The following is a 15,019-nucleotide window of genomic DNA, read 5'->3' on the forward strand; positions in this document are numbered from 1 at the left end:
AGCAACCCCCAAACCAGACCTGGTAGGGTCGGTGTTGGTAACTCCCGGCGCTGCGGTGGCTCAGCTGGGATCGCGGCTGGCTGACTGCCCTGAGCTGCTCAGAGACACCGTGGAGGGGGGAGCGCGGCCTCGCCGCCCCACGCTGCGCCCACCTGCTCCACGGGCTCTGCTTGCAGACCCCCTCCCCAGCTGAGGGCCCCCCCGGCTCTTGCCGGCCGCGATGGTCTCCGCCAGCGTCCCGGGGTGGTGTGGTGTCCGCTCAACAGTGGGTGCTGTGCGAGCCACCGTGCTTCCCTTTCAGCTCAGCTGTGGCAGGATCAGGCCTCTACCCCCCGCCTTCAATCGCTGCTGCAGCAACCTGCCCAGGCAGGAGCTGGGGAAAGCCGCCAGCTTGGCACCGGATCAATCCCCGCTTATTTTGCACGTTTCAGGGGCTCTCGTGTGTGGTGGTGATTGACTGTTGAGCTCCTGGAGGAGCAGCGGCGTTGCCCACCCCACCGGCCCCAGAGCCGGGGAGGGCAGGAACGGCTGGAGGGGGCTGTTTGTGCCTGGGTCAGGGGCTGGGGCTGGCCCAAGCCTGATGGCAACAGCTGTGTTGCACTTGCTGTGCCTCCCAGGGTGCTGAGCTTCAAGCAACCCCTCCCAAATTAACCCTCAATTAACTCCTATCCTCTTTACTGCAGATTTTTGAGGAAATACCCTTTTCAGTGAGTTGTCCTCCACTGGTGGGTTAAGAGCTTGCTGGACTGGAGCTGCGTGGACGTGGCTGAGCAGCACCCACTGCCAGCCAGCACGCCCGCCGCCGGCGCTTGAGGGGTGCCGGCTGATTTGGGGGCAATTGCGACAGGTTTGTGGTTTGAAAGACCCCAGGGTCTGTGGTATTTGGTCGTGTAGAGGCGGTGGATTCCTTTAGAGAGGGAGAACCCATGTTCCCCACTGGATGTTGTGGTTCAGGCTCCTGGTAAGGCTGTGAGTTCAGCACTGCTGTAGCTGCCCGGTGAGAACCAGAGCAAAGCAGCAATTTTCTGCCTGAAAACTGGGTCATTTGAGGTCAATTTGATGAGATGGGAGCTGGAAATGGGCTCTGGAGGGAGAATTGCTCAGCGGGAGCCATTTCAGGCTCGAGGTAGCGCTGCTGTCAAGCAGAGCACACACCCAGCCGGGGCAGCGCTGGGATATGAGGGCTCGGGCATGGAAGAGGCGGAATCTCCAGCTCTGGGTGTTTCTCAAGCCAAAGTTTCAATGTGGTAATGGGAAACCAGAGCCAGCAGAGAGTGGGCTGGCAGTAAGCCCCTGGTTGTGTGACTCAGCCAGCGCAGAGGAGGCATTTTTAAGCACACAGAAAGCCGGGTGGCAGCCGGCGCTGCCGCAGGAGCCGTCCATCGACACTCCAGTGCCACCAGGGCTGCAGCTCATCCCGGATCCACGGGGGTGGGTTGCTGCAAGCTGACTTGTTGCCCTTGGGGAGGCATGGACAAGCCCTGGGGCCTTGTTCCCTAGGGCCCAGCACCCATTCCCCACCAAGGGATGGCTGTGGTTCCTTTTCCATCCTTCCCCTCCCTCGTTGATAATCCCTCTCTCTGAGGCACTTGCGTGGGGACAGATGCCCACAGCAGGGTTGGTGTGCTGCTCCCATCGCTCCGTAGAGCACGGGGTTTGGGTAAACCCAGGCACGACCCATTCTGTGGTGGCTATTTGGCCTTTCTGACCCCAAAACCACCAGCAGCAGCGAGGTCACGCAGCCCAGGGCTGCGGGAGGAAGGACACTGGCTGACGGCAGCATCCTGGCCCGAACACTGCCACGACAGCTGCACCCTAACCCCACAGTGAGGGAGCTGAGGCCTCCCCAGATTTGGGGATCACGGTGCAGTCAGAGCACCCGCGGGCTCGGCCAGGCATCACCCGCTCATCCCAGGACAGCTCCAGCACTGCCAGAGCTGCTTCATTCTCATTTACTGCCAACCAAACAGCCCGAGCTGTGCTTTTATTACCAGTACAGCATGCCAAAGGGAGGAGATGCTTCTTCAGCACCCAAACCGCAGCAGTTTAGCCCGCTACAGGGAACTGCTGCCTTTCATCTTCCTGCTTGTGCTTCCGTAGCAACTGTCTCTTCCCCTCAAACAGCACGATGCTGGCAGCGACAGCGGCGTTCAGGCTGTCCACACCCGGCACCACGGGGATGAGCAGTCTCGTCCCCCCCGTGCTGGCCGCGAGGTGAAGCGCATCTGGGCTCAGCCCGTGGGTCTCTCCACCGATCACCACTGCCACTGGAGTCCGTGGCCAGCTCTCGTAGTAATGCTGCGCGGCCAGCTCCGGGACGCAGACACTCACCGCTCCCTCCTCATCCTCGCACTCAGGAGCAGCCTTGGGTTTGGATTCCGCAGGAGCCCTCGGGTTGCCGGGAGCTGAGCCAGCCCCACCAGCTCCCCCCGGCACGGGCGCGACCTCAGCCTGAGCGCCTGGGTCTTTGTTGTCGGCCACACAGACCCGGACACCGGCGGGAAGGTTGCTGGGAACAGATTCCCAGTCCAGGCTGGCGACGATGGGCAGGCGGAAGTGAGCGCCCATGCCTGCGCGGAGCACCTTCGGCTCCCAGGGATCCACACAGCCTGGGACAGACGGGAGGGAAACAGTGACGCTGCAGCAGCTCCCACAAAGACGGGATTCAGCAGCCGCAGCAGCATCACAGAATCATCTCGGTTGGAAAAGACCCTGAAGATCATCCAGTCCAACCATGAACCTCACACTGACCGTGCCCAACTCCACCAGATCCCTCAGCACTGGGTCAACCCAACTCTTCAACCCCTCCAGGGATGGGGACTCCCCCCCTGCCCTGGGCAGCCCATTCCAGCGCCCAACAACCCCTTCTGGAAAGAAATACTTCCTAAGAGTCAGTCTGACCCTGCCCTGGTGCAGCTTGAGGCCATTCCCTCTTGTTCTGGTGCTTGTTCCTTGGCTCAAGAAACTCATCCCCAGTTCTCTGCACCCTCCTTTCAGGGAGTTGTAGAGGGCCATGAGGTCTCCCCTCAGCCTCCTCTTCTCCAGAGTAAACCCCCCCAGTTCCCTCAGCTGCTCCTCATAAGACACGTGCAAATCGCATCTGGGCCAGACACTGCTTACAAGCTCTTGGGAACATCTCCAAGCACCTCTTATTCCCTGTCTTACCCCCAAACTACTCCAACTCATGTTGCTTTCCTCAGGGAAAGGCTCTTACCTTTGGTGAGCAGCACTTTCTCACAGCCTGCTCCTGCTGCAGATCTCAGAATCGTCCCGAGGTTTCCCGGATCTCGGATATTGTCACAGATGAGGAGCAGGGGCAAGGAGTTGGTTAGCTGAGTGGCAGGGTAAGACATCTTGGCATGCTCGGGCTTGGAAAAGATCCCTGAGGAGACAAAGTGCTGACAGGCTTCTGACCAATACACCCCAAGGAGAGGGCTGTCTCTCATTTAGTTGGCCCACATTTCACTGAAGAGGTGCTGGAGAAAGCATTAGGAAAAGCACCGCTTAAGTTTGAGAAGAATTTGTCACTTGTCAAGGAGAACTATTTCCCAGCAGAACTGAAGTGACCTGCTATTAAAAATGAGCATTATCACCTTCAGTGTATTCTCGGAGTCACTTTTACAGTTACCACAGCAGGCCAAATAAAAGGGAATTCCCTCAAACTATGCCACTCTTGACACACTGCCAATGTCTAGGGGAAGGTTATGAAGACAGAGTCAGAGTCATTATGCACTTATTAAGTGTGAAGCAAGTTTCCCTTTGAGCAGTGTTGTGACTGTTTCTAAGGCAACTTACCTATAAGCCCCTGAGGAGTTACGAGGTCAGACCAGCTCTTAATGTCTTCGAATTTCACCTTAACTAAGTTGGCTCGTTTTAGCTGTGCCTCAGGCAGTTCCTTCAGGTGCCCCATGGTGCTGAAGAAGAGAGTCTGCAGCACAGCTCCTGCCTCCAGCGCATCCTTGATCAGCCTGTGACCCTCCAGCAGAACCTTCCCGTGATGATCCCGGAACTTCTTTGACTTGGCGATGGTCACCACTTTTCTGCAGAGAAATTAATCAGAGAAAATGGCTGGGATGGTAACGATGCCTTCAGTCTGACGTTTGCCAACCACTGAGAACTTCACTCGGAAGTGAGTGAGGGCAGGCTAAGAGAGTTGGGGGGGTTCAGCTGGGGAAGAGAAGGCTCCGAGGAGACCTTAGAGCGGCCTCCCAGGACTTAAAGGGGCTACAGGAAAGGGGGGAGGGACTCTTGATCAGAGGCGTAGGGATAGGACGAGGGGCGATGGTTTTAAACTGACAGAGGGGAGATTTAGATCAGATCTAAGGAAGAAATTCTTCCCTGTGAGGGTGGTGAGGCCCTGGCACAGGTTGCCCAGAGAAGCTGTGGCTGCCCCCTCCCTGGAAGGGTTCAAGGCCAGGTTGGACGGGGCTTTGGGCAACCTGGGCTGGTGGAAGGTGTCCCTGCCTGTGGCAGGGGGGTTGGAACTGGGTGATCTTTAAGGTCCCTTCCAACCCAAACCATCCCGTGGTTGATTCTAAGCCCCCCCGCTATCTTTAGCCCGGTTGTAGGGGGCATTGCAGTATCCAGTCTCTACCCAGAACCCCCAAGTGTCGGAATTTGCCTCAAATTCTGCCCATGTGACACCGGGCAGCTCAGGGGCAGCTCCGGAGCGGGCCCGCCCCCCACCCCTCCCGGGCCCGTCGCCCTCCCGCCGCGGTGCTGCCCGCGCCTCACCCCAGCCTCCTGTCACCGGGTGCCGCCTTCTCGTACCGCAGCCCCAGCCCGGCCGGGCTCCACTCCACCGCTGGAGGCGGCGGCGGCGGCGGGGTGGGAGGGCGCTCCCGGGGGCTCCGCTGCGCCCCGGCCGCCCCGCCCCGCTCCTTCTGCGGCGGCAGTACCCGCACGGGGCTCCGCCGCAGCGCCCGCACCCCGCGCCGCCCCGCCGCCGCCGCCCCCCTCGTCCCACCGGGCTGCAGAAGCGCCCGGCCCAACCCCGGCGCCAGCCGCCCCAGCGCCGCCATCTTGCGTCGTCACCACCGCAGCGCCGGGCGCGCGACGTGACGTCACCGCTCCGCCATGGCGGCCCGGCGCGCGCTGCACTTCGTCTTCAAAGTGGGCGACCGCGGCCGGAGCGCGCGGTTCTACCGGGAGCTGCTGGGCATGAGCGTGAGCGGCGGGGCCGGGCGGGCGGGGCGGCGGCGGCCCCCTCAGCCGTGGAGGTCCCGGGGCTCCCCCAGCCTGGAGGGAGGGTGGGAGGCTCCTCCGACGGGCGTCACCCCCGGCAGCCGTCACCCCCGGCAGCCGTCACCCCCGGCAGCCGTCACCCCCGGCAGCCGTCACCCCCGGCAGCCGTCACCCCCGGCAGCCGTCACCCCCGGCAGCCGCTTCCAGCCCTTGCCCCCCACCCCGGGGCCGCCACCGCCGCCGTGGTGAGGCCGGTAGGGACCGCGGAGGGGAGGGGGCGGCTCTCCCCGGTGCTGACCCCCCTTTCCCGCCTCATTCGCCAGGTGCTGAGGCACGAGGAGTTCGAGGAGGGCTGCAAGGCCACCTGCAACGGGTGAGTGGCGTGTCCGCGCTCCCCGGGCTTGGCGTCTCATAACACACCCGCCAGTGTCTGTCGGAGTTAAAACAGGGGTAGTTGGGTAGTTTGGTAGTTTTTTTAACTCCTTCCCTTGGAATCAGCAGTTTCCCTCTTCGTGTAGGTATGATGTTTACACTGAAACACAGGTATTGCTGTGTTACACCCACAGGCTGATACTGAACTTCATAAATAATGTTTTCTAAACTTCCCTGGAATTACATTCTGTTACACTGGTTTTTGCAGTCATGGGGCTATCTGGGGTCTTGTGTTAAAAATCCCGCCTGGTAGCCCCAAAGACTCTCATCTTCATGAGTGAAAGAAATCTTACAATCCGGTGCCCAACCGCTGACTTTACCTACTTTGCAATAAGGAACTGCTCACCTAATTCCAGCTAACGAGCAGTTTACGCTCGTCAGACGTGAACTGTTAAGGGGGTAGAACTGCTTTGGTTGCACGGTCATGGGTGACAAACCACAGTCAAAGCTACTGGCTGGGGGGTGCCCGTCTGCCTGTGCGCTGAGTTGCAGTGAGAATTCCTCACTGGTATCGGCTCCTACTTGGTGGGAGGTTACTGGATTACCTGTGCCATTTGTTTGCTCTAGAAATGCAATTTGTCCTTGAAACACTAATACTTGCAGGTTTTAATATTTACTTCTAATATTCATGACAATTAAATATGGATGTTCCAGCCCTTATGATGGAAAATGGAGCAAAACGATGGTGGGCTATGGGCCAGAAGACAACCACTTTGTTGCAGAATTGACCTACAATTATGGTGTTGGAGAATATCACCTGGGCAATGACTTTCTGGTAAGTACCACACATAGCCACAGAATTTTGTGATAAGCTGTGTTACTTATGTGATTAAGAGTCTGTTCAGCACGTAGGTTGTACCAGTTGCTTTTTTTATGCTGCTTGGTTCCTGAACACTTTTTATTCTTGCTTTTGTAGCTGTCTCCCAGTTTTAACAGCAGAAATTAGAGCAGCAGAAAGCTGCTTTCTGGAGCTCTACCTCTTAGCTGCTGTGTGTGTGAGATGGCCGGTGCTTGCTGCCAGATCCAATGCGGAATGGTTCCCTAGGAGGGATCTTGCTGTAGGAAAACACTCCTTTATTTGTTATTACTTATTTCTTTGTTGTTTACTAGCTGACAGCCAGTGAAGATCTCAGGTTTCATCTCTGAGTACATGTGATTGTTCCCCTGAGCTAATGTTCTTCCCTCAGTTTGTGGGTGTCAGGGAACAGCTGCGTGGAGCCACCGGGAACTCGGTTTTCCGTTTCTGTACAGTGTGCCGACTCACAGTTGTAAATGCCTTTTGCTTTTCTTTTCCATTTGGTGTGAAAGAAGGGTGGGTTAGTGCATTCCAAATGCATGTGGGATGCACGGTAAGACTGAGCTTATTGTATAGGAGCAAGATACCTGATTGTCAGGAGATCGTATGGCCCATCTGGTATAACAAGCAACCCTGTTTGTTTCTGGCCATTGCAGAAGCAGACCACTGGAAGGCAGGACTTACACACCTGTAATTCCACCCTGTGAATTGTGTGTGTGTGTGTCTGTTCTGTTCTCACCAGGGCCTGACACTGGTGTCCAGCCAGGCTGTGAGCAATGCAAAGAAGATGGGGTGGCCTCTCAAGGAAGTCACAGCTGGCGTTTTTGAAGCTGAAGCCCCAGGCGGATACAAGTTCTACCTGGAAGACAAGGAAGAGCTCAGGCAAGGTGAAGCATCCATGCTTGCTCTTACTGGTGTTCAAAATGGATTTACGAGTGAGATATTGGAATGGGAAGTGCCTTTGTCTCAATGGCATTTTATGAGAGAGAACATGTTTCTGTTATGGCTTTGTTAATTTCCTTCTCAAGAATGTACAACTGGGTTTAAAACTACAGTGTAACTAATTGCTAATTATCACAATCCTACAGATCCTGTGCTAAAGGTAACCTTGGGTGTCTCCGATCTGCAGAAGTCTGTTAACTACTGGTCTGATTTGCTGGGGATGAAAATATATGAGAAGGATGAGGAAAAACAAAGGGCTTTGCTGGGCTACGCGGATAATCAGGTTAGTCCTTAGAAAACTTCCCAGTTCTGATCTTTAAGAGTTGCATCTCATCATAAAAACCTCTTGTTTCGTGAGAACAAAATCTAAAGTAGAAAAAAGCTCTTAATTAAAGCAACTGTGCACTTAATTCTGTGTACTTAAATTAAAGCTTGCGTACACTTGACTGTATTTTTTTTTTTTTTAAAGCTGTGGTTTGCTCTGGTAATTCTGGCTTGTTGGGAAATCTGTGTAGGAATGATTTTGAAATCACCCACATTAGTAAAAGCTGGAGTGAATGTGACAGTGAGAACAGTGTCCTTGCAAGTCAGGCTTGCTTTTTTCCTCTCTCAGTGTAAGTTGGAGTTGAAAACAGTTGGAGGAGCTGTGGATCACGGGACAGCGTTTGGGCGGATTGCCTTCTCCTGTGCAAAGGAAGAGGTAACACCCACATTTCCCTCACCCCTTTCATTACCCAGGGCTGGCTGGGGAGGGGTTCAGTTCATTTCTAGTATTGGCAAAATACCTCAGATGTGAACAAAAAAATACTGAGCTGACACTTTTTATATTTCTTGCAGTGGGAATGCTGTGGAGTTGTGGGTAATGGGGAGCTGTAAATGGGAAGAGCCTGAACGCATCTGACCTTCATCTGACTAGGGTTGATTTTTATTTGTTTTCTGTTTAAGTTGCCAGACATTGAAGCCCTGATGAAAAAGGAGAATCAGAAAATTTTAACACCGCTGGTTAGCTTGGACACACCTGGCAAGGCCACAGTGCAAGTGATTATTTTGGCTGATCCTGTGAGTAATACTGGCAATGGTGGTTCAGTTAGATTTCAGTTTCCCCTCTCCCAGGTATCTAACTTACCTGCTCTTAAATTTGGTTTAGGATGGCCATGAAATCTGTTTTGTGGGAGATGAGGCATTCAGAGATCTGTCCAAGGTGGACCCCAACGGTGACAGACTGTTGGATGATGTAAGTAATGCTGGCTGCGTGTTTGCTGTCTTCCTGATTATAGACACCCGCAGAATCCAATTTTAATTCCATGTGGAGTTTTTCTGAGGAGCCAGTTGTGCCATCTTGCTAAGGAAAACACGTCAGTTTTTAAAGTTCACTCGGTATCCTGGCTGGAGTTTTCCAGCCTTGCTCTTGGGGCAGCCAGGTGCTGGTGTGTCTGGCTGGGCACCTCAGCAGCGCTTTGGTGTAAGTTACTACAGACAGTTACCTGTAAGTTACTACAGACAGTTACCTGTGAGCTGCGGTGCTTCCAGCGCAGCCGCACACCCTCCACGGCTGAGGGGCTCTGGTGTGGGGCGGGAGCTCTGTGGGGAGGCCGTGTTTAAACTGTCCTGCCTCGCTCTTGTGTTACCAGATCATCTCTTTATCTGCTGCAGCAGAGAACATCGGTTTTCTGTGTCTGTTTTCCTTACTAGTGTGTGAAAAAATAATTTATCCATCAGCATAGCTTTCTTCCAAGTTGGAAAGTGTCCTTGAGATGAGGCCGGGTTTGTGGGGCAGCTGGTGAGTGGGAGCAACCAGGCGTGGGGCGACGCAGCTGCTGTTCCGAACACATTAATGCTTTTCTCTGTGCAGGCCATGGCGGCGGACGGCAGTGACAAGTGGTTTGCTGCGCAGAAAATGAAGAAGGCTTCTGCTTAGCTGGAGAAAAGGACTGGACTGCTCCCTCGTGCCTTGGTTTTCGTCTGGAAAACTGCCAGTCCCATGTAATGTGTTGCATTGTCCCTTCCAGAAAGAGGGTGCTGTAATGTCCTGTGCTGGTTGGTTTGTTTGATTTAAGCTTCTGTCTCACACTGCTGCTCTGTCCTTCCAAGCAAATAACATGCTTCCCTGCAAAAAACCAGGCTGTGCAGTAAAGAGCAGGTTTGGGCACGTGGCTTCAAAAACAGGGGTCATCAGTTAAGAGGAAGACATCACAGTTCTGTGGTAGTGTTATACTTGGAAAAGAGGTTGCTAGATTCATCACAGTATCTAATTTTCAAACGAGTTGATTGTAGCTGTCCCTGATTTACAGCTTAGAAAGAGATTTCCAGGTGGCTGTGAGTATTGCGGGTGCCCCGCTTTGGTGGCGAAGTGTTGAGCTGAGGGGAAGGGGGATTCGCACGGGGAACTCGAGCAGCTCCGCAGCCGCAGTGCGGGTCTGTTTCTTGGGACAGAGAAATTGCCTTGGTAAACTACCTGAATATTCCAGCCTGGAATGAGCCCTGTTTTCATTCCAGGATGTTTCCCCAGCTGTCGAGGTGAGATGTTCACTGGAGAAGCCCGTGGTGTGTTTCTCACTGGGGCCATGTAATGGATGTGGTGGTTTCCACCCCGTCCCAAGCTGCTGGCAGCAGCCACGGAGCCTCCACGTTCCAGGCGGGAGCCGGGGCCGTGCTTCAGCGCTGGGCTGTCTGCTGGGGTGCCGGGAGGCAGCTTGGAATAAGCATCTGATGGTTTTGCAATTAGCTTTTGATGAGAAGTTGCCTTTAGAAGTAACAGTTCAGGGTTTATTCCGCTGGAATGAAGTCACTCTGCTTTTGCTAGTGGAATAAGTGCTGGGAATACTGGGAGTAATTACCACCGTGGTCCGCGTCGGGCACGCCGCCCGGTTTGTGTTCTTTGATGAAAACCTTAAAAAGTTTCACAGAGAAAAAGGGGCAAAATCAGCAGCGTTGGCAGTTGCAGAGGCATGTCGGCGCTTGTAGTGAATATTCTGACTTTAAACAGGAAAAATTCCTCGCTGTGATTCTGTTTGACCTTTTTGGTCCAAGTTGAGTGAGGATTTTGGCTGGTGCACTGACCGAGTTCGGAACGTCCGCGCGGGAGCTGCAGCCCTGAAACCCGCTGAAGTGATTCGGGCGGGCTGTCGGAGTGCCTGCCTTCGGCTGCGCTCCACGGCACCCGAGTTTCCCCTCCCTTTTTAATTGGACTCGCTTAATTGGACTCTCCGTTTTCCCGCGCATTAATGAATCCCCCGGGGCAGGGCTGGCAGCGGCGGGCGGCGCCACCGCCGGGCCGCCAGGGGCCGCTGCGGGAGGGGGCGGGGCTACCTGCCGTGACGTCAGAGCGCGGCAGACGCGGGGCGGCCACGCTGCCGCCATGGAGCCCGGTGGGTGCGGGAGAGGGGCCGGGACATGGAGCCCGGTGGGTGCGGGAGAGGGGGCCGGGACATGGAGCCCGGTGGGTGCGGGAGAGGGGCCGGCGGGAGCGGGGCCGGGACATGGAGCCCGGTGGGTGCGGGAGAGGGGCCGGGACATGGAGCCCGGTGGGTGCGGGAGAGGGGCCGGCGGGAGCGGGGCCGGGACATGGAGCCCGGTGGCTGTGGGAGAGGGGCCGGGACATGGAGCCCGGTGGCTGCGGGACCGGGGCCGGCGAGGGGAATGGAACCCGGGCACGGAGCCCGGTGGCTGCGGGAGCGGGGCCGGGGCGAGCCGCGGTAACGGTGTCTCCGCGCAGGGCCGTGGGGCGTGTGCGAGGAGACGGCCATCCTGCACGGCGGGTTCCTGCTGGCCGCCCGGCTGACCCAGCCGCGGCCGCTGCGGGAGCTGCGCAAAGCCGACTGGCCACGCGTGGGACCCCCCATCACCGATGCACTGCGGGAGATCGGGGCCCGCTGCCCTTCGCCGCTGCAGCACGGCCTCTGGAAGAAAGAGGCGGTGGCCATCGTCTGGGCTAAAGTCCTGCTGCCGGGCCCGCCGGCCGCCTCACTGGACCAGGGGTGGAAGGAGGACGGCTTCTTCTCCGTGGGCAGGATGATCCCCGACGTTAACCACACCATCCTCTTCGAGCTGGTGAAGGCCCTTGATGTGCCCCAGCTCTTCGTGCAGCTGCTGCTGGTGCTGCCACGGGATGTGGGCCGGAGCCAGCTGGAGCACTTGGTGGAGTACGTCGCCAGCGAGACATCCCCGTCGGACATCAGGTTGTTCCTGGACGTGTGGTGGGAGGTGATGAAACACAAGGAGGGCCAGGAAGACGCAATAGTCTCTGCGTTCAGCGCTCTCATACATCAACATGGGTGTGAATCCTGTCTGGATGATGGTCTCCAGCCCCCAAAGAGGTTCAAGGGTGACCCTGGCTCTCTGAATGACCCCCCCGCTGCCACCAGCCTGCTCATGGTCCTGATGGAGGGGTTAAAGCAAACCTATGGGAGCATCGCCCTGCCCGCCATGAGGTGCTATGGCTTGGCCAACATGGTGGAGCTGCTGTCCGTGTTCACCGAACTAGAGCCGGAGGGCAGCACCCTCCCTGCCGCAGAGTACCTGGAAAAGGTCAGCTCTGTGGTTGGCCTCTGGACCAGCAACACTGAAAGCCAGTTCCACCACATGGGGCTAGGCGAGAAGGTGAAGGAAGCAGAGAGAAGCATGAGCCTCTTGTCCACAGCCAAGATCTCTCGTGAGGAGCTCTTTGTTGGCTTGGGCTTTCTCCATAGCTTGTTGTGTGCCTGGGGAGAGGAGCTGCAGGGCACCCTGAACAGCTCTGAGCAGCTCTGCTATGAGAGCTACCGGCTCCTGGACACGCTTACCACCTTTGAGAAGAACCTGGTTTGCTTCTCAGAGACTAGAGATCTGGGTGAGGATGAGACACATGTAGTGCTAGAGCTGACACAGATCACCAAGGACTTTCTCACAGAGACCAGCGCCAGCCTGAAGAGCAAGGATTCAGACACCAGCCTGGTGTCTTCAGTTGCCATGACAATCATTGAGCAAAAGCTGGACCGGCACATGGAGATGTGCTCCATTTTTGCTTCTGAGAAGACCTGGGCCTTTTCAAAGGACTGGGTTAATTGCCTCATGAAAAACAAAGCTCTCTTCCAGAAACCAGAACTAGTTTTGAAATTGCTGGAGACGCTGGTGGACTTTGCTGTGTCCCGCCAAGACAAGGAGGGCCAAGAGCTGGAGATGCAAGTGACCCAAGCCATCGTGGAGTGTTACACTGAGCTTTCGCTAACCGACAAAAACAAAGTGATCTCAAGCGTCCTGGTGTCCTGGGGCGGAGCAGGTCTGTCCCTGAACTTGCAGGGTGTCACGGAGGGCTTCCAGGAGGATCTGAACGTGACTTTCAACCAGATCACGAAGAGCGTGTCTGATGAAGGCCTGACCAGGGCTGTGGCAGCTGTGGCTAGGCTCACGCTGCTGTACCCTGAGGCCACGGTGAAGCAGGTTTGTAATCTTGCTGTAGTCAACCGCGGAGCACACCCGTTCTTGGCGCAAATCCTCTGCTCCTTCCCAGCACTGAGCTTCCTGGAGACCCGCAATGATCCAGGCAGGCCACGCAGCCTGGTGGGGAGGTGTCTGGAGGAGGCGGTGTGGGGGAGGCTCTCTACTGCGAGGGAGGAGGAGCAGTTCCTCGAGTTCCTATCCTTTCTCATGCAGCCAAGCTCAGCCACCCCACTTGTGTCCCCTGCTGAGGTGACCAAAGTCTTTGTCCTTCCGTATTTGAAATCCGACTCTGCTCAAATTGAGCTGAGCCTGCAGATCCTCAGTAAGGTTTTGGAGGTACAGTCCTGTTTGGAAGAGCATTGGATCAAGTCCTGTCACCCGTTCCCGCTTCTCCTCAGCCTCTGCAAGCTTCTAGATGGTTACTCAAAGTACTGGCATCAGCCCAGGGACCAGCTCTTTCCTTCGCTGGAGACCAAAGACCTGATCCTGAACATCCTCTGCCAGCTCTGTGAGGTGGTGAGACCAGAAACCGCCCCCTCCCCTGAGCTGTGGGTCCAGTCGCTGGCTTGGCTTCACAGGAGGGTGGCCTTGCTGGACTGGACCGTCGGTCTCCGGCTGAAGAAGCTTTATGGAGACCACTTCAAGAACGAGGTCCCAGCGACGCTGTTTGAGATCTGCGCGCTTCCTGAGAACGAGTGGACGTCCCGGGATGTGCCAGCTTACGGACCGGGCAGCGGGCTCCTGGCGTGGATGGAGTGCTGCTGCGTGTCCACAGCGCTCAGGGAGACGATGCTGACGCTCCTCACGGTCAACGTGGACAACCCCGAAGAAGTGAATCTTTTCAGCAAAGGGTTCCTGGTGGCCCTCATTCAGGTCCTCCCTTGGTGCAGCCACAGCGAATGGAAGAGGCTCACGCCCGTGGTCGAAAACCTGCTGCAGAGACAAGTCTTGCACGTGCCGTACACGCTGGAGTACGTGCAGTACATGCCCCTGCTCAACCTCAGGCCATTTGCCTGCTCGCTCCAGTTCTCCGTGCTCTTCCTGCGGGGCTTCCAGCTCCTCTGCAGCTCCAGCTGTTCCACCTGGCTACCGGCAGAGGCTTGGCTCCACGTGGTCCAGCTGTACTGCAGCAGCCTCACCGCCCTGCTGGGCTGCGTCAAGAGTGCAGCGGGGCCCCCCTGGCACCCTGCCGAGGACAGGACCCCCACGCAGGAGGTGTCCTTCGTCTGCATCCAGATGTTCTGTCACCTGCTGCACGTCGCTGCCATGCTGCCGGACAAGGGGTGCAGCGATCCGCTGGTGGTGGTGGCGTTGGAGATCCTCTCGCAGTACGAGACGTTCAGCAGCGCCGATACAGCCCCCAGCAACGCGCTGCGGAGAGCCAACGAGAGGCACTTCCTGGAGTCCATCACGGACAACGTCAGGGACGAGGCGCTGCGGGGCACCCTCCTGCAGAAGCTCAGCAAGCTGGGAGCCAGCTCGGCGTGAGAAGCTGGAGAGGGTGACAGAGGAGAGCACTGACCCCGTTTCAGGGGACACCTGACATGGAAAGTTGTAAGATCTGTAACAAACCCTATCGATTTTTCTCTTTTGAACTGATTTTCCCCCTGCTGTGTTTTCTTCCAACCTGTCTAAGCAGTGAAGGGGCCACGTAAAGATGGGTAGGAACAACCACTCTATAATTTCCCAGCAGGAATAGCTGCAGACACAGCTGTTCCTGAGCTGAGCTGCAGGTCCCCTGGCTCCAGCCTTGCCTGCTGGCGGTCTGGATTTATACGGAGAGCCCGTCAGCCTCCGGCATCAGGGAAATCAGTTCCCTCTGGCTCCCCTGCTGCCAGCCCTCTCCTAGTCCCAGGCGGATAGCTGGGTTCACCATGTGCTGCTGGAGGCCAGGAAGTGAGTTGGGTGAGTTCAGGACAGGCAGGAACCTTTGGGAATATGTGTGTGTTGCTCCTGTCCGGAGGTGGGGGTGCAGTGGTAGCCCTGTGTATTAACACCCCGCGCCCAGAAATGAGCAGCACGTGGGAGAGACAGCCAGTGGTGTGACTCAGAAAGGAAATCTTTATTGGTCTCCTGATAGTAAATAGGGCAGTGTTAGTGCAAACTGAGATGCCTCATTGGCCTTTTTTTTTTTTTTATGTCCTTACATAAGGCACATTATTTGCAATGAAAACAGCAAGATACAAACACTGTACCAGGTTGCGAGTGGTTTATAGTATCAGCTGGTTATGATTGTTAATATAACAG

At 56.3% G+C, this 15,019-nt stretch overlaps 3 protein-coding genes across 4 annotated transcripts; 2 read left to right on the plus strand and 1 right to left on the minus strand.

Annotated features, from left to right (window-relative positions):
• Nucleotides 1–1,951: 1,951 nt before the first annotated feature.
• MRM3 (mitochondrial rRNA methyltransferase 3) lies at nt 1,952–5,058 on the minus strand. The gene is made up of 4 exons (XM_074890534.1): nt 4,735–5,058; nt 3,796–4,040; nt 3,215–3,382; nt 1,952–2,609 (listed from the first exon to the last, which is right to left on the minus strand). The coding sequence occupies exons 1-4, from the start codon at nt 5,019–5,021 to the stop codon at nt 2,047–2,049; spliced, it is 1,263 nt and encodes a 420-aa protein (XP_074746635.1). The 5' UTR covers nt 5,022–5,058; the 3' UTR covers nt 1,952–2,046.
• GLOD4 (glyoxalase domain containing 4) lies at nt 5,001–9,388 on the plus strand. Its single transcript, XM_074890535.1, has 9 exons — nt 5,001–5,166; nt 5,508–5,557; nt 6,271–6,391; nt 7,155–7,299; nt 7,501–7,637; nt 7,968–8,054; nt 8,300–8,413; nt 8,502–8,588; nt 9,207–9,388. Exons 1-9 carry the CDS (start codon nt 5,077–5,079, stop codon nt 9,270–9,272), a joined length of 897 nt encoding a protein of 298 aa, XP_074746636.1. The 5' UTR covers nt 5,001–5,076; the 3' UTR covers nt 9,273–9,388.
• A 150-nt stretch (nt 9,389–9,538) lies between these two features.
• GEMIN4 (gem nuclear organelle associated protein 4) lies at nt 9,539–14,959 on the plus strand. 2 transcript variants are annotated; one of them, XM_074890527.1, is made up of 2 exons: nt 9,539–10,722; nt 11,070–14,959. In XM_074890527.1, exons 1-2 carry the CDS (start codon nt 10,713–10,715, stop codon nt 14,258–14,260), a joined length of 3,201 nt encoding a protein of 1,066 aa, XP_074746628.1. In that variant the 5' UTR covers nt 9,539–10,712; the 3' UTR covers nt 14,261–14,959. The 2 variants fall into 2 exon arrangements, with proteins under 2 accessions (XP_074746628.1, XP_074746629.1); XM_074890528.1 differs by lacking the exon at nt 9,539–10,722 and adding an exon at nt 10,770–10,793.
• The last annotated feature ends 60 nt before the right edge of the window (nt 14,960–15,019 follow it).

This window comes from Strix uralensis, chromosome 20, assembly GCF_047716275.1.
Source record: "Strix uralensis isolate ZFMK-TIS-50842 chromosome 20, bStrUra1, whole genome shotgun sequence".
Lineage (NCBI taxonomy): Eukaryota > Metazoa > Chordata > Aves > Strigiformes > Strigidae > Strix > Strix uralensis.

Coding starts and splice junctions, on each gene's coding strand:
- GLOD4 (XM_074890535.1), top strand. CDS start 5,077: ATGGCGGCCCGGCGCGCGCTGCACTTCGTCTTCAAAGTGGGCGACCGC. Junction 7,638..7,967: donor TGGGCTACGCGGATAATCAG/GTTAGTCCTTAG, acceptor TTCCTCTCTCAG/TGTAAGTTGGAGTTGAAAAC. Junction 8,055..8,299: donor TCTCCTGTGCAAAGGAAGAG/GTAACACCCACA, acceptor TTTCTGTTTAAG/TTGCCAGACATTGAAGCCCT.
- MRM3 (XM_074890534.1), bottom strand. CDS start 5,021: ATGGCGGCGCTGGGGCGGCTGGCGCCGGGGTTGGGCCGGGCGCTTCTG. Junction 3,383..3,795: donor AACTCCTCAGGGGCTTATAG/GTAAGTTGCCTT, acceptor TTGTCTCCTCAG/GGATCTTTTCCAAGCCCGAG. Junction 2,610..3,214: donor GAAAGTGCTGCTCACCAAAG/GTAAGAGCCTTT, acceptor CGTCTGTCCCAG/GCTGTGTGGATCCCTGGGAG.